Source organism: Schistocerca gregaria, chromosome 2, assembly GCF_023897955.1.
Source record: "Schistocerca gregaria isolate iqSchGreg1 chromosome 2, iqSchGreg1.2, whole genome shotgun sequence".
NCBI classification, from domain to species: Eukaryota; Metazoa; Arthropoda; class Insecta; order Orthoptera; family Acrididae; genus Schistocerca; species Schistocerca gregaria.
Genome location: NC_064921.1, coordinates 717452771 through 717477758, shown reverse-complemented (window position 1 = coordinate 717477758; position 24988 = coordinate 717452771). Strand labels below are relative to the sequence as shown.

The 24988-nt window shown below is 44.1% G+C and overlaps 1 protein-coding gene across 2 annotated transcripts in view; it reads left to right on the top strand.

Annotated features, from left to right (window-relative positions):
• Positions 1-24988, top strand: part of LOC126334845 (ATP-binding cassette sub-family C member 4-like) — a 357709-nt gene that overhangs the window by 146735 nt on the left and 185986 nt on the right. For both annotated transcript variants that reach the window (XM_049997512.1, XM_049997513.1), the window contains exons 7-10: positions 3227-3383; positions 9705-9843; positions 11155-11265; positions 23067-23249. In XM_049997512.1, coding sequence (XP_049853469.1) covers positions 3227-3383; positions 9705-9843; positions 11155-11265; positions 23067-23249 — 590 coding nt within the window. The remainder of the gene's footprint in view (positions 1-3226; positions 3384-9704; positions 9844-11154; positions 11266-23066; positions 23250-24988) is intronic.

Below are 24988 nucleotides of genomic sequence, written 5' to 3'. Positions count from 1 at the left end.
TAACGTAAGACCAGGACTTCCTAGGATTTTCTGTCAAGTCGGTACATAGAATTTTACTTTCGAATTCACTGAACGCTTCACGCATAGCCATCCTTACTCTAACTTTGACATCGTTTAGCTTCTGTTTTTCTGAGAGGTTTTGGCTGCGTTTAAACCTGGAGTGAAGCTCTCTTTGCTTTCGCAGTAGTTTCCTAACTTTGTTGTTGTACCACGGTGGGTTTTTCCCGTCCTTCACAGTTTTACTTGGCACGTACCTGTCTAAAACGCATTTTACGATTGCCTTGAACTTTTTCCGTAAACACTCAACATTGTCAGTGACGGAACAGAAATTTTCGTTTTGATCTGTTAGGTAGTCTGAAATCTGCCTTCTATTACTCTTGCTAAACAGATAAACCTTCCTCCCCTTTTTTATATTCCTATTAACTTCCATATTCAGGGATGCTGCAACGGCCTTATGATCACTGATTCCCTGTTCTGCACATACAGAGTCGAAAAGTTCGGGTCTGTTTGTTATCAGTAGGTCCAAGATGTTATCTCCACGAGTCGGTTCTCTGTTTAATTGCTCGAGATCATTTTCGGATAGTGTACTCAGTATAATGTCACTCGATGCTCTGTCCCTACTACCCGTCCTAAACATCTGAGTGTCCCAGTCTATATCTGGTAAATTGAAATCTCCACCTAAGACTATAACATGCTGAGAAAATTTATGTGAAATATATTCCAAATTTTCTCTCAGTTGTTCTGCCACTAATGCTGCTGAGTCGGGAGGTCGGTAAAAGGAGCCAGTTACTAACCTAGCTCGGTTGATGAGTGTAACCTCCAACCATAATAATTCACAAGAACTATCCACGTCTACTTCACTACAGGATAAACTACTACTAACAGCGACGAACACGCCACCACCGGTTGCATGCAGTCTATCCTTTCTAAACACCGTCTGTGCCTTTGTAAAAATTTTTGCTGAATTTAACTCTGGCTTCAGCCAGCTTTCTGTACCTATAACGATTTCAGCTTCGGTGCTTTCTATCAGCGCTTGAAGTTCCGGTACTTTACCAACGCAGCTTCGACAATTTACAATTACAATACCGATTGCTGCTTGGTCCCCGCATGTCCTGACTTTGCCTCGCACCCGTTGAGGCTGTTGCCCTTTCTGTACTTGCCCAAGGTCATCTAACCTAAAAAACCGCCCAGCCCAGGCCTCACAACCCCTTCTACCCGTGTAGCCGCTTGTTGCGTGTAGTGGACTCCTGACCTATCCAGCGGAACCCGAAACCCCATCACCCTATGGCGCAAGTCGAGGAATCAGCAGCCCACACGGTCGCAGAACCGTCTCAGCCTCTGATTCAGACCCTCCACTCGGCTCTGTACCAAAGGTCCGCAGTCAGTCCTGTCGACGATGCTGCAGATGGTGAGCTGTGCTTTCTTCCCGCTAGCGAGACTGGCAGTCTTCACCAAATCAGATAGCCGCCGGAAGCCAGAGAGGCTTTCCTCCGATCCATAGCGACACACATCATTGGTGCCGACATGAGCGACCACCTGCAAATGAGTGCACCCTGTACCCTTCGTGGCAACCGGAAGGACCCTTTCCACATCTGGAATGACTCCCCCCGGTATGCACACGGAGTGCACATTGGTTTTCTTCCCCTCTCTTGCTGCCATATCCCTAAGGGGCCCCATTACGCGCCCAACTACCAGTAAGCCCACCCTCTGCGACCACCCGGATCTTGCAGACTTAGGGGCTATCTCTGGAACAGGACAAGCAGCGATGTCAGGCCGAAGATCAGTATCGGCCTGAGACAGAGCCTGAAACCGGTTCGTCAGACAAACTGGAGAAAATGTCTTTCGCCCCCTGCCTCAATTTGAGACGACCTCCCACTCTATTCTATTGTCTTAATTGTTTCTTTGACTGGGATTGTGAAGTACATGTTGTGTGCATCGAATGAGATCAACATAAGTGTGTCTGGGATATATACTTACAGAAAAACTTCCAAATCAAAAAGCAACAATAGAGACGAAACACAAGTAATAAATGAGCATGCAGAAATCAGCAATCAGTCGCTATTTAAACTAATAAAACATATTGTTGAGAAAGAAGAACATCCATAGACACCACAAGCAATATCACAAACCAGGCAACATTGCCAACCTAGATCAGCCACCACTGTACGTTAATAAATCAGTAACTTACACACACAGTAACCAGGAACAAGGGCATGTTAGCTTCGTTCACACACACATACACACAGAAACACACACATAGACACAAACACAATGGTAATTACCCAAACTAGAAAAATATAAATAAAAATAATTTAAAAAAGTAATATACAGAAAGGGGGGATAAGGACTTTACAGGAAAAACATCTCTGTCTCTTTCTTTCTCTCTCTCTCTCTCTCTCTGTCACACACACACACACACACACACACACACACACACACACACACACACACACACACAACTATCTCTCTCTCTTCCTACTCGAGAAATATAAATACCCACAGAGCGGTAGCAGACGCCTTCGCCACTATCAAAACAAAACAAAACAAAAAAAACCGTAAAATGACAAGAGAACAGTGATACTTCCCAACACAGAAATGTAAATGTGTTAAATGCATTGAAACTGCTGCGTGTAAATGCAAATATTCAACACGTACACGCGGAAAACGAATTAGAATGGCATAGACAACACAAAAACCGAGAGTAACGAAAAGAATAAAACTGTTTACAGTAATAAATAAAGCAAGCGAAGTGTTAATGATCAAAACAAATTTAATTGTAAGAGAAAAAGCCATATTATTTTAGCGACCACTGTAGATGCTTTAGAATAAAATGAAACGCGTCGGGTCTTGATAAGACTTTTATCACAGTTGCTGATGACGACATTTAACCTATACACCTTGTATATGTACAAATGCGGGGGAAAATAGGCCGTAAAACGAAGAAGACAACCTGCAATCATTAAACTTGTTTTGTGCGAGAGTGGAATTACGCTTACTGATATGCCCTCTAAACCGGTCGGTTCTAGGCGCTACAGTCCGGAACCACGCGACCGCTACGGTGGCAGTTTCGAATCCTGCCTCGGGCATGAATGTGCGTGACGTTCTTAGGTTAGTTATGTTTAAGTAGTTCTAGGTTCTAGGGGACTGGTGGCCTAAGAAGTTAAGTCTCATAGTGCTCAGAGCCATTTGAACCATTTTTTGATATGCCCTCTTTACCTGTTTACAGCGTATATGGGAAAGCTTTCAGCGCGCTTCCGGAAGCGTGTGGCCGTCAGGACCGACGAGAGAATGCGGATGATGAACGAGCTGGTGCAGGGCATACAGGTCATCAAGATGTACGCCTGGGAGAGGCCCTTCGACAAGCTCGTCGCACTGGCCAGAAAGTAGGTGACACTATCCCATCTGTATTACTCAGTTAAAAGGAAGTACTAATAGTGACCTCGCACGCAGAGTGAGACTTGTTTTCTGTAGCATTTTATAAGAATTTTGGTGATAAAATAAACGTTTGCACACTTTTTTTTATTGTTTCTTGACGCAAAAATACCAGAAAAGATCTGCCGACTGTTAATACACATTCATATGCAGTTGAATTACAAATACGTACTTAGTAATATTAGCACCTTGTTTCTCCCTGATGACGCAGTGAATCTCCGTGGTAAGCACTCGTCGAGCCACTGCAATCATTAGCGGGCAACCCTAATTCATTAACTCTCAGCCACCAACCAGTACTCACACAGAACAGAAGAAAGTTATGTTTAACAACCAGGAACAGCTGTTGATGAAATAAACTTTCATTCACTACTAGTTTCCACTGACCTATTATCATCAGGATAGCAACGAAGACAACACTTGTGATAAATATGACCATCTAACTAGCTACGCTACGATATGTGGTGAGCATGCAAACGAAATTGTCATAGAACTATTTACTGTATGGCATCGTTCTTATTGTGATGTAAAAAAATTATCTTAAAAATCTTAGGTCACTTGAAACCAAGACACAAAATATGAAGTAATGCAACTAACAGTGGTCATACGAAATACGTCTACATCTACATCTACATCTACATCCATACTCCGCAAGCCACCTGACGGTGTGTGGCGGAGGGTACCCTGAGTACCTCTATCGGTTCTCCCTTCTATTCCAGTCTCGTATTGTTCGTGGAAAAAACGATTGTCGCTATGCCTCTCTGTGGGCTCTAATCTCTCTGATTTTACCCTCACGGTCTCTTCGCTAGATATACGTAGGAGAGAGCAATATACTGCTTCACTCCTCGGTGAAGGTATGTTCTTGAAACTTCATCTCCGTAACGCTTTCGCGATTACTAAATGATCCTGTAACGAAACACGCTGCTCTCCGTTGGATCTTCTCTATCTCTACTATCAACCCTATCTGGTACGGATCCCACAATGCTGAGCAGTATTCAAGCAGTGGGCGAACAAGCGTACTGTAACCTACTGCCTTTGTTTTCGGATTGCATTTCCTTAGGATTCTTCCAATGAATCTCAGTCTGGCATGTACTTTACGAATCTCAGTCTGGCATGTGCTTTACCAACGATCAACTTTATATGATCATTCCATTTTAAATCACTCCTAATGCGTACTCTCAGATGATTTATGGAATTAACTGCTTCCAGTTGCTGACCTGATATATTTTAGCTAATTGATGAGGGATCTTTCTTTCTATGTATTCGCAGCACATTACACTCGTCTACATTGAGATTCAATTGCCATTCCCTGCATTATGCGTCAATTCGCTGCAGATCCTCCTGCATTTCAGTACAATTTTTCATTCTTACAACCTCTCGATGTACCACAGCATCATCCGCAAAAATCCTCAGTGAACTTCCGATGTCATCCACAAGGTCATTTATGTATATTGTGAATAGCAACAGTCCTACGACACTCCTCTGCGGCACACCTGAAATCACTCTTACTTCGGAAGACTTCTGTCCATTGAGAATGACATGCTGCGTTCTGTTATCTAGGAACTCTTCAATCCAATCACACAATTGGTCTGACAGTCCATATGCTCTTACTTTGTTCATTAAAAGACTGTGGGGAACTGTATAGAACGCCTTGCGGAAGTCAAGAAACACGGCATCTACCTGTGAACCCGTGTCCATGGCCCGCTGAGTCTCGTGGACGAATAGCGCGAGCTGGTTTTCACACGACCGTCTTTTTCGAAATCCAAGCTGATTCCTACACAGTAGATTTCTAGTTTCCAGAAAAGTCATTATACTCGAACATAAAACGTTTTCCAAAATTCTACAACTGATCAACGTTAGAGATATAGGTCCATGGTTCTGCACATCTGTTCGACGTCCCTTCTTGAAAACGGGGATGACCTGTGCCCTTTTCCAATCCTTTGGGACGCTACGGTCTTTTAGAGGCCTACGGTACACCGCTGCAAGAAGGGGGGGCAAGTTCCTTCGCGTACTCTTGTGTAAAATCGAACTGGTGTCCCATCAGGTCCAGGGGCCTTTCCTCTTTTGAGCGATTTTAATTGTTTCTCTATCCCTCTGTTGTCTATTTCGATGTCTAGCGTTTTGTCATCTGTGCGACAATCTAGAAAAGGGACTACAGTACAGTCTTCCTCTGTGAAACAGCTTTGGAAAAATGCATTTAGTATTTCGGCCTTTAGTCTGTCATCCTCTGTTTCAGTACCATTTTGGTCACAGGGTGTCAGGATATTTTATTTTGATCCACCTATCGCTTTGCCATAAGACCAAAATTTCTTAGGATTTTCTGCCAAGTCAGTACATAGAACTTTACTTTCGAATTCATTGAACGCCTCTCGCTTGGCCCTCGTCACATTACATTTCGCTTCGCGTAATTTTTGTTTGTCTGCAAGGCTTTGGCTACGTTTATGTTTGCTGCGAAGTTCGCTTTGCTTCCGCAGCAGTTTTCTAACTCGGTTGTTGTACCAGTTGAAAACGATACACTTGTGCAATGTTATGTGGCGTCAGTAGTAAAATACATTATGCAGTCAACAGATAAATGAATTAATATAGTTAAATACACCAATGCTGACTTCGGTTTACACCTCGCTTTCAGTAATCAATATACCAATGCACTCTGATTAGTCAAACAGTATGGCCACTGCCCACCTCGAGATTGAATGTTTCCAGGTGGCGTTGTGGGCTCGCGATGCTTAAGGAAAGTACGCGGTCCAGTCGCATTAATGTGACCACATTCTATGTTCGACGTCAACGTGCTATAGCCACTCGCAGACGAAAGATGGCAGCATCAGCAGTGGAGGATATGGGCAGCACGTCGGGGATGTGGAAAACAGAGCAGTCGTTATGAAGCAGTAACAGAGCAGTTTATATGTCGTTGAAGAACATGACAGTGAATTCACAGTAATGTGTTGGCTACAAAATCGCCAGATCGGAACTCAATGGCAAACATCTGGGATCCTATTGGGCGCCAGCTCCGCGGCCAGACGCCATCGGCCGCCAATTTACTGGAATTGCGTGACCTAGTATCCTATTTGCATTGACCTGTAAACAAATCAGCAGTTCATTCGTCAGAGTTTACTCCACACTGGCGGATGGAACCTGGATATATCTAGTGTACTAATTTTATTTCATCGTAAGATCTTTGTGGTCTTTAAATGTGACTTTCTTCAAATATTTACGAGTGGTGAGTAACACTTGAACATGATTTATTACGGAGATTTGTTAACATTCGATTCATGGTTCGCACTGTTTGACGATGTCGCACCCGTTTGAGCGCTACTTATATTTTGTTGTTTAGCTTATAAAAGACGGGCTCTGCAATTAGCACATTCTCAAATACACAACTCTCGTGGATATGCTTATCGTGTCGCCTTTGGTGGTCCAGAGTTACAGGTACACGGATCCATTTCGTGTTTGAGGTGACCTTAAGTTTAAAAATAACAGACCAAAAGCATGTGTTAAGCCTTCTGTATTGCAGAAGACTTCCATCAAGCGACAGAAAATGGACTGGAAGTGGACAAATTTTGGTCAAAGACTATGGGAAATGTTAACTGTGCAGCTATGCATGTTTCTGACACAAAAATAAAGAAAATGACGCTATTGATTTGCACTCGCACTCCACAACCTAGACGCTATGTGACGAGCTAGCTCTCGCTGTCCAGTACGCATCTGATACAGCAATTCATATTAAACAGTGGTACACAGAACTAAAACACTCAGTTACCTTATAAACATTACACCTGCAGTAACACAAACAATCGCTATATTCCAACCACGTTTCCAAAAGACACACTGTTACCATTAAATCTAAGCTCTACTTACGACTGACAAAAATATAAAATACAGTTATGCTGATGAGAACATTTGCTCCGAATTTCTACCTTCCAAACAAATTTGTAAATGAAACACAATTATTATGATTGCTGTTTAAATATCAATACAGCTGATATCGTAGGTGGCGGAATGACGTGCCCTACTTACTTCGATTACAATATTAAGGTTGCAGGAGGAGAGAAAGCTGGGGGAAGTCTCCTCCGTAGAGTTTATTGGCGAGGATGTTACCCGCTGTTACGGACAGGCCTTGACTCGTGCCTGGGCGCTGTCCACAATTGAGTTGCCGGTAGGAGGTCAAACCCCCTGGGCTTGCTTCGCGCCCTGCAACATTTTCGAGACAATACGACGTTGGACGACCAAAGGAAGTTGATTGTAACATATTTCATGTTATATATTAAGCTTCCAAAAAAGAACAGAAACAAGAAAAAGGGACATACGAAGTATAAAATTATTGGGAGTTGTGCAGCAATCCTACAGTACCATGCACTACTGCTCGTAGGGAGTGCTAAGGGACTTTTGAATTTGTGTAAAGAGCGGCGCCACTGCCCATTCGATGATTGTAAACCATTTATCTGGAGTGATAGACCACGATATGCGATGTGGAAATCGGGTGGAAGGGTTTGGCTCGCCGAATGGCTGGAGAATATTAGCTGTCATCGTGTGTAGCTCTAGCAACGAAGTACTGAGGTGTTGTTGTTACGGGTGTTATTCGAGGTTACGGTGTGCTTTCCTTAGTTAGCTTAAGAAACCACTAAATGTAGACACGAACACATTTCACAGCACTGTCTATTGCGTACAGTCGAGAGCCAGTTTGGAGACGATGACTGTGTCATCAAGACAATGAATCCTGTCATAAGGCAGCTGCTGTGAGGCTGTGGTTTATGGACTGTATGGTCCTAATAGGGATTCGTCTGGCTAGACCTGAAACCGATGGAACGCCTTTGGGATGAATTAGAACGACTTCGCTGTAGACCCCAGAGACCAACTTCGCCGACTTCTCTAGTTTTCGCTACCGAGCGAGGTCTCGCAATGTCAGCACGCTGGACTCGCATTCGGGAGGACGATGGTTCAAACCCACGTCCGCATACTGATTCAGTTTTTTCCTGATTTCCCTAAATCGTTTCAGGCAAATGCCGGGATGGTTCCTTTGATAGGGCACGGCCGACTTCCTTCCCGATCCTTCCCTAAGCCGAAGGGACCGATGACGTCGCTGTTTGGTCCCCTCTTCAAAATTAACCAACCAATCCAGTTTCTGCTCCTGAGAAAGAATGGGGTGCCACTCCTCTACAGACATTCGGACATCTCATTGAAAATTTCCAAAGCAGAGTTCTAGCCATCAAGGTGGCGAAGGGTGGGAACACTAATATTAGTTCCACTAATAGGTCTCCGCATAACTTAGATTAGGTAATGTACATGTATTTATGTTACTGTCGTAAAAGTACATTCTTTTCACTTTATTACGGAAGAAGCACTTCGACTGTATGGCCTCAGAATGGAATGTGCAGCCAGCTTTGGGCAGTATTGATTATAAAATTTTCAACTCTTTTTTTAATTGTTCATACACATGCATTACAATGAGTTATTGATATTCCCAGTAGGCTCCATCATTACTCGGGGGTCAGTTATCAGTTTTTGACCGTTTAATAATTTGCCTTCTTGTCATTTTCTCTAACAGTTAGAGTCAACAGTACAAATTGGCTTTTTGCTCCGGGCGCATTTGGAAATTATTTTGTTTTAATTGACCATTACCGTCCCAACACTTTTTTACTATCTTTTTCCGTACTTATCTGTTATGAATTGCAGTAACAGACAAAATCGACGTTGGTTCAATTTTACAATAACGATTGTGTATCATTTTGGCCACCGTCCTTAAATTTTAGGCATATTCTCACACTTCTCCTACTTATGGTAGGAGAAATAGTAGTAGTAGCCGTTTACTTCATTCTTGGACCACTTTTAGACAGATACTGGACATGTCGTAGCACCACAGAGCAACAACAAAAACGTAAGTCAAGTATACAGGCGTTTAGATACTTACAAGTCTAGTTTGACAAAGATGGTACAGGGAGTCCGCTGAGGCTATATGGTAGGAACTGAGTTCAGTCAGCCTTTGTTAAAGTTGTGTGAATAAAACAATGACATTCTCAAATGCATTGTTATATTTGATATGTTGAAGTGTGTTCCACATTGCAGAATTTCTGTAGCCTGTCATAAATATGCAAGTAAGGAAGTTTTAATAGTATTTTGGCTAAGACACATGTAAGCACAGCGGTTTCTTAATCTCCCTTTCTCTCTCAATCCCTCTCCCTCCCTTCTCTCCCCTCCCCCCTCTCTCTAACACACACAAACACACATATACACATACACAGTAACTGAAAATATTATTTCAATCTCATTACTTGTAACAGATCCGAAATCCATAAACTGCTTCACGCAGCCTATCTGAAGAGTTTTCTGCTGGCTTCTGCTGTCTTCATTGAGAGGTCTTCGCTGCTGGTCACACTCGTGGCCTACTTCCTAATGGGTTATATCGCCGGTCCTGACCAGGTGAGCATAAGTACTGTGTTCAAAGCCTGTCAGTACTTTATACTTTAAGCAATGAATTCATGAGAGACTGTAACACCGGTTTTCATTGTCCTGAAATCATCCCATTTATATGAAATATGAGCCACAAATGAAAAAAAAGCGGAATCTGACTCTGTTTAGATTTCGTACTGGCAAGGAACGTTTCATAGAGCAAGACAATAACCGGGGGGTGAGGGGTTTGGGTGCGGGGGTGGGGGGGGGGGGTGATTGGAGTTAACCGGTTGTGGCCGGTGATTGTGTGCTGATGAGCTACAGCTCATTGTAAACATCGGGATAAAATTATACCATTTCTCTTCGAATGCTAGTCGGAATCACACAAAATTTACGGCATATCCTTTCAATTGTGTGCTGGCGTTCACATAAATCAAATGGAAACATATTTTGTGCGCTTTCTCCACAACAACTAGAAGTCAGTGTCGAATCCTGAAATGACAGTCAGCCATGCTAAGATCAACTCAGAGAAGGGACGTAGCTGTCTCCTTTCGACTGCGAATGCTCCGATGTGATGTCATTCCTGCCGTATTTGAGGGTGCTTCTTTGCTCATAGCACCATGTCAGTATTATTCTTTTTGGAAGCTCGTGGAAAGTTCTGTAGATGATTTCCTAAAGAGGCCATTTTCCGTAATCTTTGCAGGAGAAAATGAAAGCTAGAGAGTTAGATAGACTTACAACAAATTAAAATCTAACAAGGTACGTGGTACGGAAATCACCGATTTGGCACAGACAATGTGAGCAGAAGCAGATAGCTGCCCCTTTAAACAGCGTATTTCGCCTGAGCAGGCCCTAGCAAGAGGTAAAACGCTCTCGACAGTAGAGTATGTGGGACTTTTTAGCAGCAGTTGACTTACCGTTGTCATGACAAGACGATAAAGCACGTAGACTGGTAATTCGTCGGCATGGATACATGGCATGAAAGGTGTCTAAAGATATGAAAGGCGTCTAAAAGCAGAAGAATTTGAGTATAAGTTGTAATTTCGTGGGTGCTATGCAGTGGTAATCTGTTTCTCATGGCAGAATTGAAAATATGCCTAATGTGGCACTAAATTTCCAAGCGTGAATATATTTATAGGACAAAAGTTACAATTGCTATACGATGTATACAATACCAGATTTAAATGGGAAGTAGTAGTATACAATAGCACTAGTTAGTTGGGCAATATCAGAGGGGTCTATATGTAACAATAATAACTAAAATAAAGTACTTGTGTTACCACTGTTTCTGTTCCAGTCTTACTCTCACTGTGGTTGCGTTCTTCTCCCGCTCTGTTGCAGATATTCTCAATGTCTCAGTACTACAACGTGCTCAACATAGCACTGGCCGTCATGTTCCCTATGGGTATAGCAGCTATACAGGAAGCGCGTGTCTCCGTCCATCGTATACAGGTAAGCACAGAATGTCGAATAGTCTCTCCCAAAATGTGCCAACAGGAGATCTGTTTCAGTTGGAAATGTGTTGCAATATTTATTAGAATCTTCCATGTATTATCGTACTTGACTACAACGAGGATGCAGTGGAGTGAAGCAATGCATGTGAATGCCTATTCGCAGTTTCGTATTGTATTCAAAGTACGCCAATCGTTTATCTTTACAGAAGGAAGGTACAGGCAATATACACTGAAAAACCGAAGAAACTGGAACACCTGGCTAATATAGTGTAGGGCCACCGCGAGCACGCAGAAGTGCCACAGTACGACGTGGCATGGACTCGAGTAATGTCTGAAGTAGTGCTGGAGGGAACTGACACCATGAATCTTGCAGCGCCGTCCATAAACCCGTACAAGGCGGTGGAGAACTCCTCTGAATAGCACGTTGCAAGGTATCCCAGATACGCTCAATAATGTTCATGTCTGGGAGGTCTGGTGGCCAGGGAAGTGCTTAAATTCAGAAGAGTGTCCTGGAGTCACTCTGTAGCAATTCTTTACCCGTGGAGTGTTGCATTGTCCTGCTTGAATTGCCCAAGTTCGTCTGAACGGACGCAGGTGATCTGACAGGATGCTTACGTACGTGCCACCTGTCAGAGTCGTATCTAGACGTATCAGGGGTTCCATATCACTCAACTGCACATGCCCCATACCATTACAGAGTCTTTGCCAGATTGAACAGTTCCCTGCTGACATGCAGGGTCCATGGATTCATGAGGTTGTCTCCATACCCATACACGTCCATCCGCTCGATACAATTTGATACGAGACACTTCCGACCAGGCAACATGTTTCGACGTTGACGGGCCCAGACGAGGTGTAAAGCTTTGTACCGTGCAGTCATCAAAGGTACACGAGTTGGCCTTCGGCTCCGAAAGCCCATATCTCTGATGTTTAGTTGAATGGTTCGCACGCTGACACTTGTTTAAGGCCCAGCAATGAAATCTGCAACAATTTGCGGAAGGGTTATACTTCTGTCGTGTTGAACGATTCTCTTCAGTCGCCGTTGGTCCAGTTCTTGCAGGAACTTTTTCAGGCACAGCGATGTCGGGGATTTGATGTTTTACCGGATTCCTGATATTCACGTTACACTGGTGAAATGGTCGTACGGAAAAATCTCCACTTCGTCGCTACCTCGGAGATGCCGTGTCCCATCGCTCGTGCGCCGACTACAACGCTCAAGCTCACTTGAATCTTGATAACCTGCCATTGTAAGAGCATCATGGACGGCTCACGGCACCCGCAGTAGGCCCGAGTTAGCGTTCGAATGTGGATCCACCGCATGTTATATCCGGATCGGTATTGAGATGCAGATCCACAATATGCCGCGCATGGGATAGGGTTTGGAGGTGGTTCCGTCACACGCAATGTACGAAGCGGTGGGATGCAGATCCACAATATAACACACCCGAGTTAACGTTCGGGTGTGGATCTGCCACGGACTTTATATACGGAGCTATGTTCGGAGACGGAGTCACCCCCCGCCACATCTGCGATAGGGTTCGTGGGTGGACCAACCACGCGTTTCGTCCAGACACGTATTCTGTGTTCGAAGTTTGGTCCATCAGCGGATGGGACTGGGTCCTGAGAGCCGTCCGTGATGCGTGCATATACACAGACATGCACAAAATAGAGCAAACGCTCTCCGAATGTCCGAATGTGGAGGTGACTGCATACATTCGTACATTCGAGTACAGTGCTATATTATCCCCTCTCCCCCCCCCCCCCTCCCGTCACTGCGTTTGGGATAGGTGTTGGCAGCTGTGCTACACTTACAAGCAATTTTAGAACACAGAACTAGATGTTATGTCATGATCGCATGGGTAGATCTGTCCTAAAATCGATTGAATTGCGAAAAATGAGGAGCTAATAGGTATAAATTGACCGAATTTAGACCCAAATGTGGTGAAATTGAGGAAGTACTTTCCTATCTTCTGATTCGCGCCGAACAATTTGTATATGGGACCAAGTATGTGGCAACAGGAGGAATCGGGGAAAACGTGGACATCGAAACGAAGGAAATAAGGGAGGCAGTCAATTTTTTTCCCATTGAGTCAGTATTATACTGTATGTCTATTGAGGTACCAGTGATACAAGCGAGTTGACTACTGTATTTGATTCTTTTTGGGATGACAGAGAACGATTCATTTCTAAACTTACTTCCATCTGCGTTAAAGGATAACAGAGACTGGACCAGGTGATCGATTGAGACGGAGTTATAAGGAGGTACGATTTAATGGGTGGCAGATTCATTCTAGAGAAGGATAATTTGATGAAGGTCAATTTTTTTTCCAGTGTTCTGTCCGGATGCATCAGTCATGTGACATAGCCTGCGTTCTACTCGTATACAGCTACGTGTTCCGTATGTGTTTTAAAGCACTGTCTACTTGCAATCGGTAACGATAAAGCTTTCGGTCATCAGAGGACTTCCATCTCCTGTGTGAAGAAACTTGACATGCACATCTAAACGAGCTCTGATCTATGCGATCGCCCCTGTCGCATCTTGTGTGTAAAATCGAGACTTCAGTATCACAGCTAATTAAGCGGCGTGAGCTTGTGACGCGCTACAATCCACGTGTACACATTTTCCCGGAATATGTTGTATTTACTGAGTTACTGGCGGAATGACTTGTAATTTTCACATGTTGGACGCTGCTGCTATGCGTTTATCTGTTTCGTTGTAAGACGTATCCCCCACTGCTAACCATCATTTTATATAGACCTGATGCACGTATGGTGTAATTTCTGAACTGTGATCGGATATGAACAGTGGACACTATACGTCTCTGCAAAGCTATATTGTGCTCGTATTATGTAAAGTAAATGTTTTACGGAATTAGTTTTTTTCGTTTTACGATTCGATAAGATAGTTCAGCATAGAGAAACTGTGAAGGAGGATGTATGTCCGATAGGCCGGAAAGGTATTCGATCTAATACTATAGCCCGTTTTTAAGTGCAGAACGTTGTAGTGTTAGGAGTGCGTGTGTTTAAGTTCTCTCTCTCACCAATATCTTCCAGGTACAGATCCTAGACTGTAGAACAATAATTTATAATTGATAGCTTCGTTGATTTAGGTAACATTTTGCCCAACTCAATTCGTCTCGAACTCCATCATGTATAAAAATAAGTCTTTTCTTGTTTTTCTTAACTGTATGATATTAGGTAACGGCACTTTGAAATCTCTTACTATACATCGATAAGGAGTGCTACGCAGCTCGACATGATGGCATCGCGACAAATCTCGTGCACTTGGGTGGGTTAGGACTCGGAAAGCTCTATTCTTTCATGAGACGTGGAGTGTTGGGATCTTCTGCTGATCAGTTAGAGATTAATTCTCTAACGGTGCAGCAAGGCGGGTTGGTCAAAGACTGTGTGAGGATGGTCTTTTACCCTAAGACGGGGAAAATGCTCTGTGACTCCCATACGCAGAGAGATGGATCGTAAATTAAGTACTATGCTCGAGTTCTTAGAAATATGTAGAGCGCTGTCTGGTATACTTTGATGATTTAAGTGTTCGAGAATTAACTGTGAATGGGTGTACTATGTAGTCATCTATCCATATTCGCAATGATACTCGCAAAGTAGAGAAGGGGTGGTTTAGCTATGATACTGACATTGAGGAAACATGCTGCCATATGGTTGGCCGGTGTTCAAGTTAGTGTAAAATAGTTTGCGCTATCGAGTTTCATGTTTATTATTAGAGTACATGGATGGTGTCTTTTCCATCCCATCCCTGCATTGGTTAGCAGATAATGATTGACTGATATGGCTTGTTTGAGTTGGGGAAAAAGTTTTCGTGGATGGACGGCAATTTCTGGGGGTTGTTAGCAGGGAAACAGTGATCGCTTACATGGGTGCAATATGAGGAATGCGTCGAAAGGGGACGCAAAGTCGTCAGCTATTCCGTCTGTGTGAGAGACGAGTCTAAGTGTATAGGTCGTCAGTCGCTTTCTGACATCAGTTTGTTTCTATTTAAAATAAGCAGATGTGTAGCGTGTTAAGGTAGTTTTATTAACAAAATGATTTACATCGCGCGATGTCAAGTTTTCTGTGACAGGCCGTGTATCAGGGCGTCTTAATGTTAGTTTAGAACATGAGACAGGCATGGAATTGGTGGCAGAAAAACTAATTGTGTGGCGATGTACAGAAGTGTGTTAGAAAACAGTGTTTGAGGCTACTGAACAGGACCAGAGAGAGCGTGCCATACGATAATTCGCCTAGAGTAAAGGTGATCAAACTTTAAAGTGGCCTCGGTGGTGTCTGTATGTTTAATAGAATCGTGTCATACATACATTTGCAGTACGAGTACCAGTCTGAGGTGAGAGCCGGTGAGGAAGGAGCTATACCTCTATGAATGCTTGGATGGTTGTACGCTACGCTATTGTGGGAAGTATTGTGAAATGTGCTTAACCGTGCTGGAGGCCGACTTCAGCTGTGCGTCATTGCGCCTGCAACGGTGCCTTGGTGACTTCTGATTCGTATGAGCTTTTACGGTTCGTAATTTTTATCTGTTGGGCTAATTGATTTGAATGGATGTGGATGTGTAGTACTTGTATCTAGTTTGGGGACGTACCACATTGCGTGCATTTCCACCGAATGGTCAAAACACGGTTCTGTTGCAGTAATTCAGGTCGTTCTGTTTCTACAGAGGTTGGTGAAGGTGGTGGATATGTCTTTCTCCGACTTCTGCTCAGTTCAGACTTAAATCGGACCGCTCACATGCGCAAGCTGTAGAAATGGGATCAGTTGCACAATGTCTGGGGGTGACTAAAACCACGTTGGAATTTTACTGTAGAAGCTAGGTTCAGGAAAATATGATTGAGTAGTGATTTCAGTCCGATGAGGGTATGAGTTTGAATGGAGAGAGGTGATTCCAAATGATTGACATCATTCCAAATACACTCCTGGAAATGGAAATAAGAACACCGTGAATTCATTGTCCCAGGAAGGGGAAACTTTATTGACACATTCCTGGGGTCAGATAGATCACATGATCACACTGACAGAACCACAGGCACATAGACACAGGCAACAGAGCATGCACAATGTCGGCACTAGTACAGTGCATATCCACCTTTCGCAGCAATGCAGGCTGCTATTCTCCCATGGAGACGATCGTAGAGATGCTGGATGTAGTCCTGTGGAACGGCTTGCCATGCCATTTCCACCTGGCGCCTCAGTTGGACCAGCGTTCGTGCTGGACGTGCAGACCGCGTGAGACGACGCTTCATCCAGTCCCAAACATGCTCAATGAGGGACAGATCCGGAGATCTTGCTGGCCAGGGTAGTTGACTTACACCTTCTAGAGCACGTTGGGTGGCACGGGATACATGCGGACGTGCATTGTCCCTTGCCGGTCTAGGAATGGTAGAACGATGGGTTCGATGACGGTTTGGATGTACCGTGCACTATTCAGTGTCCCCTCGACCATCACCAGAGGTGTACGGCCAGTGTAGGAGATCGCTCCCCACACCATGATGCCGGTGTTGGCCCTGTGTGCCTCGGTCGTATGCAGTCCTGATTGTGGCGCTCACCTGCACGGCGCCAAACACGCATACGACCATCATTGGCACCAAGGCAGAAGCGACTCTCATCGCTGAAGACGACACGTCTCCATTCGTCCCTCCATTCACGCCTGTCGCGACCCAACTGGAGGCGGGCTGCACGATGTTGGGGCGTGAGCGGAAGACGGCCTAACGGTGTGCGGGACCGTAGCCCAGCTTCATGGAGACGGTTGCGAATGGTCCTCGCCGATACCCCAGGAGCAACAGTGTCCCTAATTTGCTGGGAAGTGGCGGTGCGGTCCCCTACGGCACTGCGTAGGATCCTACGGTCTTGGCGTGCATCCGTGCGTCGCTGCGGTCCGGTCCCAGGTCGACGGGCACGTGCACCTTCCGCCGACCACTGGTGACAACATCGATGTACTGTGGAGACCTCACGCCCCACGTGTTGAGCAATTCGGTGGTACGTCCACCCGGCCTCCCGCATACCCACTATACGCCCTCGCTCAAAGTCCGTCAACTGCACATACGGTTCACGTCGACGCTGTCGCGGCATGCTACCAGTGTTAAAGACTGCGATGGAGCTCCGTATGCCACGGCAAACTGGCTGACACTGGCGGCGGCGGTGCACAAATGCTGCGCAGCTAGCGCCATTCGACGGCCAACACGGCGGTTCCTGGTGTGTCCGCTGTGCCGTGCGTGTGATCATTGCTTGTACAGCCCTCTCGCAGTGTCCGGAGCAAGTATGGTGGGTCTGACACACCGGTGTCAATGTGTTCTTTTTTTCCATTTCCAGGAGTGTATATAGCGTAACGCTAGAGATCTGAGAAGCTAGTGTACATTTTTCTTCTTACGACCTTAGTCAGCACATAATCTACTATTACTGTTTGTGTTCCTTCTCAATCAGTCATTGCCTATAGCTCGGTGGATATATCACGGAACCTCTGATATGATGTCGAGACGGAGTGCGTTACAAATACTAAAGAATTATGTAGTTGGGGTGGGGAGGTGAGGGGAGTCGCAAATATCGCGTACATACCACGTTCCTTAGCCGAATCACTTTCAAAGTTCAGTGATTTTATCCCTAGGCTGCATCGTTGGCTGATAATACGTATTCCTACGATCACCTTCACGGTATTTGTCTAGAAAAAACCACCTCATTCAGAGGTAATGTCGTACCTCGATTCGTAATGAGGGTATGGGTTTTAACATTGACACTTGAGTGCACCTGTAGAGCCAAGACTGATTGTGACAGTAACATGCGCTAGTTGCTGGGATCGGTTTTTTCTTTAACGTCTCGCCGATTACGTGTGTCTTGCTAGGACATAGTGGTAGGACTCGAAAGGAGAACTTAAGAGAAGTGCATGCCTATCGCTGATTTTCAGTCAGTATTATTTGGTATGGTAGGCAATCAGTTATTGACGAAGTAATATACTTAGTGGGTGCGTGCTATGTTCGCATTTGAGCATGAGTTTTATAAAGTATGTCTGTCTGTGGAAAGGAGATGTCCTGTTGTAGAGAAGGTAAATATTTGACTTGGAGTAATGTGTTAACAATTGGGGGAGTATGTCGAGTTGTAAGGAAAATACAGCTATTTCCAGAACCACTGCCGACAAGAGAGTGTATTTCCGAACCTTCGCTCATTCTCGAATGCTGTTCAATTGAGAGCGCAATCGTAACATTTAATTGTAAGTATAATGATAAATATATATGCGAGTAGTTTTCCGGAATGATTCCGTGATCGCAATGATTCACCTTCCCTGTTAACAGCAGCATCCGTGCGAATGCAGAGGCCTGTTGGATTGTAGGAGTGTATATGAGTTAACTTTGCCCTTGTCCTAGACGGCCAGATAGCCCACTAATACTTAATATGTGTTGGACGGCTTTCGTGATCAAGTGGAACTTTGAGAAGATGGTATGATTGAAATGGAGTGTTATTGCCTCCCATGTAAATTGTTCAGATGACTGTTTTTGCACATTTCGGGTCTTTATTTAGTTGAGAGAAGATCTAATGTGGTGTGTGGAAGATACGTTTGCCTGTTCTCTAGACATGGAAAAGACCTTACTTGGCTTGTAAGTTATATGGATGATTTGGAGTATGTTAGATCTTCGATATCGGTATTCGCGGTTGGAAATATGATTTTTCATATGTTTGTTTCTAGTTACTCAGTAGTCTAGAGGACGGTCCACGTAGCTAAAGTTTCGTGTTGATGTCAGAGTTTAGCAGGAATAGTAATATTTAATTGTAGTTAGAGTGGTGAATATGTTCCTGGCTTTCAATATTCTTATGAGTCTGGTATCTATTTGATAATGGGGAGACAACTTTGCGGGTTTAATTGTCAATGCAATTTAGCGTTCCTTGTAATATAACGGCTGAAAGCACCAGAAAGAATAGATGGATCGTGCTTCGATACCGGCGGTATCAGCAATTCGGCGAGTAAATTGGATTAGAGCAAATAAGAATGCTCCATCGTTTGTGCTGGGATATGGGAGCCTCTACATAGCTGTGCGAACATTTGCGTGTGTTGAGAGCATGACTGGTATAGAATTTATTAGAGTTAGACTTGGTTATTAATTTAGATAGCAATGTGACTTGAGTATAAGATTGACAACGTTGCTGGATGCGTTTGCGATAGTATGTAGCTATGCGCGGTGAAGCGTCAGTCAAACGTGAGGTGTGGTCCATCAGAATTGCTAAGGAGAAAGCACGTTCTGCTATTGTGGAATGGAATTGTGCAGCGTCATCGCAGGACCGCAATTAGAGTGAGGGTAGCCTTGCTTGGAGGGTGCCCTCTGTAAATAAACCCCGCCCATCAACGACACCTACATACAACTTTCGCGTGCTTTCGGCTGCAGCTTGCGGTTGCGCTCCCACCTGACCACGTCAGCACGCGTGTCTAGGTGAACACGTATTTGGATAGGAATTTCTCAGAAATGAAGTATGAATGAGATGTGGCTGCTTTCGGAACCCTGGCATGGGGCCTGTGTGTGGTTTGACAGCTGACAGCTGCGCCACGTCGTTGGGGATGTGGACAGGGGTTGACGGAGGGTGCTTGCAGGCGTTTATTGCATTAGCCAGACAGTTTACGAGTACTGAGCGTGTCTAGACATAACTGTGGTGAATTATTTAAGAGGAGTCGGAATGTCTGTACTTAAATTATTTGCGTAAATTAGGAGTTGTTTGTGTGTCTGCAGACGGTGTATTGTGAGCTCAAGCATAAGACGGAGAGTGTTTTGCCTCAGTGTGATAAATATATTCGATCCATAAAAATAATGTTCGAATGTAAATAGAGTGGACTCCTTCCTTACTCTCCCCAGCAGCCTGATGCAGCCTGAGTAATTCTAGCATAATTCTTGCCCCTACTACCACCAACTGGGATTAGGTCATAGAATGGATGACAGTACGATCTCATGCCAGTAATGTGTACTATGTCAGTTGGACAGTAAATCTCGTGGTGGAGACACGGCCTGCAAAGTAAGACTTGTGTTCAGATCTGTTTTCCCATCATTTCACCTCACCATCTTGGACGAAGTCATACGCTGTGCACGTTAGTACACATTAGTGGAGGTTAGTACACGTTAGCCCGCCAACATGGGTCGGTAAGTGGCTGTGGTGCTGGGTTGAAGATATTGGTGGAGACTTTAACTATATGATTCCAAATCCAGGTGGGTGTGGCATTCGCTAAAATTGATTCCAGATACTAGGTTCTATAAAGTCGAATCACGTAACTAATGTAGCAGGCAATAGGAATTCAGCATTCATTCATGAGTGAACACTGCGCTGATAGTGGGAAAATGTCAGACTTCTCATTTGATAATTGAATATTGAAATTGTAAATTGATTTATTGAATATGATTAAAATTGAAATGGAATGAAGTTCTTAGATAATTAATAGGTTACATGCGTGATGAGGGTGTTAGTTTAGTTAGCATATTTACAGAAGACTATGTACGGCGTGTGAAAGGAGGTGGAGGCTAAGGGTGTTTGGCGTAAGTGGTCGGACGCCTGTGTGCCGTTGGCATGGCGCAAGAGAGAGCAGACGATCTTGTGCCATCAACCAACATCACGGTAGCGTCCTCTGGTGGCCACGATATGAACTAAGCCAGTTGGACTATGGAGCTCGTGATGGATACACCGAGTGCAGCCATCTTGAATGATGATACTTGCATCACGATCGGGGACGTCACGGTGGCGGCCTCTGCTGGTGCGGATATGACTTTTCGAGGTGTCAAGATTTGCTTAGCCTTAACCTTCGTTGGAAGGCCAGTTGGAGTCCAGACCAAGTGGAGAACTCATGTGCTTGAAATTGCTTAAATGATAAAGATAAGTCCTTTTTCGTGCCATTTTCATTGCTTAGTAGAGACAATTGGGGTGTGATGCATTATCATGTTGGAATTTGAACTTCGAGCCGTTTTTCTGGGCAAGTGGGGCGTGGCACTTTCCCCAAAATCCACCATCTTGATTGACGTCATCGCCGCCAGCTTGGATGACGTCATCACCGCCATCTTGAATAAGGGTATTTTGGACTGGTACAAACGTCGTTCCAATACTCTTAATCCCCAACGAAGGTTAAGCCTAAGCAAATCTTCACACCTCGAAAAGTCATATACAATGTTTTTTGGGACAGAAAAAGCATTTTGCTGATTGATTTCTTACCATGATGCCAAACAATCAATGCACATTGTTACTGTGCGAGACCATTAAAAAATTGCGCCGCGCAATACAGAACAAGGGCCAAGGGTTACTGTCAAAAGACGGTGTTTTTTTTCCGACGATAATCCCCGACCTCACACGGCAAATGTGACCAAGCAACTCTTACGGGAATTTCACTGGGACATGTCTAATCATCCTCTGTACTGCCTCACACCTCACTCCTAGCAACTTTCATCTCTTGTTGCACCTAAAATCTGTCCTTGGTGGTCAACACTTCAATGATGTTGACGAGCTGAAAGAAAATGTTACCACATGATTGAATACACAGGCGGCAACCTTCTATGAAGAAGGCGTACAAAAGCTTGTGTCACGCTATGACAAGTGCCTACAAAATTTCGGAAGCTATGTAGAAAAGTAGTTTAACAGTTGAAGATTTTTGTACAATAAATATTTTTTCTGTATCTGTACACGTTTGTTTTATATAACCAAACGGATGCAATCCGACAACAAAGGAAGTAGGTTACAGTACGCTTGTTCGCCCAATGCTTGAATACTGCTCAGCAGTGTGGGATCCGCACCAGGTAGGGTTGATAGAAGAGATAGAGAAGATCCAACGGAGAGCAGCGCGCTTCGTTACAGGATCATTTAGTAATTGCGAAAGCGTTACGGAGATGATAGATAAACTCCAGTGGAAGACTCTGCAGGAGAGACGCTCAGTAGCTCGGTACGGGCTTTTGTTAAAGTTTCGAGAACATACCTTCACCGAAGAGTCAAGCAGTATATTGCTCCCTCCTACGTATATCTCGCGAAGAGACCATGAGGATAAAATCAGAGAGATTAGAGCCCACACAGAAGCATACCGACAATCCTTCTTTCCACGTACAATACGAGACTGGAATAGAAGGGAGAACCGATAGAGGTACTCAGGGTACCCTCCGCCACACACCGTCAGGTGGCTTGCGGAGTACGGATGTAGATGTAGAACTTACTTTGTGGATATCCCTCATATAATACAGAGACAACAAAATACAATCAGATCCATTATGGCGTCTCCAAAGCAACTAGTGAGGGCCGTCACATGACTGTAGCTTCTGAATTTTAGTCGCTCGTCGCACTCTTGGAAAGGTATTAACGGGTGTAGCAAGCAGACGGCTTGATAACTGGTTTAAAGATGCTAGTTTTACCAAAGCAACTTTGGTTTCAAGCAATAATAAATAAATACTATTATAAGTTTTTGTTTGTTATTTATAAATTTAAAAAGCACCTCAATCAAACTTTTTAGGCCATGGTCCCGCAACCCTGTGCAGCAAATGACTAGAAGACAAGTAAATCGACGGGAGGTTTAGATTCCGGAGTGACTATTGCTAGTAGAGACTCTAACAAATGTAACATAAATGAACTACAGGTGTACGTCACCAATGAAATATTTTTCTAGTCACAACTTTACTTCTTCCTGAATATATCGTTTTAAATTATTTCGATAATTGACTAATTTACAAATATTTATCTTGATAATATAACACACTTTTGTAGTTGTGATAATTTTGTAGCTACAGGTAATTCTTGGAAATTATCACAAAGAACTGTACATTTTCTTTCTTCTTATAGGAGTTTCTCCTTAAGCCAGAGGCAACTGTAGAGGACAGAAATTTGGGAACAACAACAGGGGAAGTATCCCTTCAGCACATCTCAGCCACGTGGGATGGCATCAATCCATCTCTTTCCTCGATAAACCTCCATGTTTCACCAGGAAATCTATGTGCTATTGTTGGACCTGTCGGGTGTGGAAAGGTAAAACACCTCTTTCTGCTTGCTAGACTTACAGTTTATCTATAGCTGATGTGCCAATATGTGCCGTCTTTTTATGTTTTATCATATGCCAGTAAACGTTTCAGCACACATTGGTCACAGCGCGAACACACTCAGAGGGGAAGTCTGCAGTTCACTAGCATAATTTTGAATGTCGATTATATAGTTAGCTGGTCTGTGATCTGGTCATCTAATTCTAGTACTTAACGTATGCCCTGCTTAGCAAAAGACACATTTTGCCGCAGGTTCTCTGTCACTCCATGTGCTGACGGTGTCTATGTAGACACGTAAATGCTACACTACTGGCCATTAAAATAGCTACACCAAGAAGAAATGCAGATGATAAGCTGATATTGATTGGACAAATATATTATACTAGAACTGACATGTGATTACATTTTCACGCAATTTGGATGCATAGATCCTGAGAAATCAGTACCCGCAACAATCAACTCTGGCCGTAATAACGGCTTGATACGCCTGGGAATAGAGACAAACAGGGTTTGGATGGCGTCTACAGTTACAGCTGCCCATGCAGCTTCAAACAATACCACAGTTCATCAAAAGTAGTGACTGGCGTATTGTGACGAGCCAGTTGCTCGGCAACCATTAACCAGACGTTTTCAGTTGGTGAGAGATCTGGAGAATGTGCTGGCCAGGGCAGCAGTCCAACATTTTCTGTATCCAGAAAGGCCCGTACAGGACCTGAAACATGCGGCCGTGCATTATCCTGGTGAAATGTAGGGTTTCGCAGGTATCGAATAATGGGTAGAGTCACGGGTCGTAACACATCTGAAATGCAACGTCCACTGGTCAAAGTGCCGTCAATGCGAAAAAGAGGTGACTAAGACGTGCATGAGGATGCAGAAGGCAACGGAAACCACTGAATTAAAGACACGTAACGTGTATCCACAGGACATGTGGCCTGTAGTTGAAGAAGTGTCATGATGATCTCTCCGTTGGCAAAAGATTCCGGAATAGTCCCCCATTCGGATCTCCGGGAGGGGACTGCTAAGCGGGAGGTTACCATGAGAAAAAGATTGAATAATCAACGAAAGGATAATGTTCTACGAGTCGGGGCGTGGAAAGTCAGAAGCTTGAAGGTGGTAGGGAAACTAGAAAATCTGAAAAGACAAATGCAAAGGCTCAATCTAGATATAGTAAGGGTCAGTGAAGTGAAGTGGAAAGAAGACAAGGATTTCTGGTCAGATGAGTATCGGGGAATATCAACAGCAGCAGAAAATGGTACAACAGGTGTAGGATTCGTTATAAATAGGAAGGTAGGGCAGAGGCTCTGTTACTGTGAACAGTTCAGTGACCGGGTTGTTCTAATCAGAATCGACAGCAGACCATCACCGACAACGATAGTTCAGGTATACATGCCGACGTCGCAAGCTGGAGATGAACAGATAGAGAAAGTGTATGAGGATATTGAAAGGGTAATGCAGTATGTAATGGGGGACGAAAATCTAATCGTCACGGGCGACTGGAATGCAGTTCTAGGGGAAGGAGTAGAAGAAAAGGTTACAGGAGAATATGGGCTTGGGACAAGGAATGAAAGAGGAGAAAGACTAATTGAGTTCTGTAACAAGTTTCAGCTAGTAATAGCGAATACCCTGTTCAAGAATCACAAGAGGAGGAGGTATACTTGGAAAAGGCCGGGAGATACGGGAAGATTTCAATTAGATTACATCATGGTCAGACAGAGATTCCGAAATCAG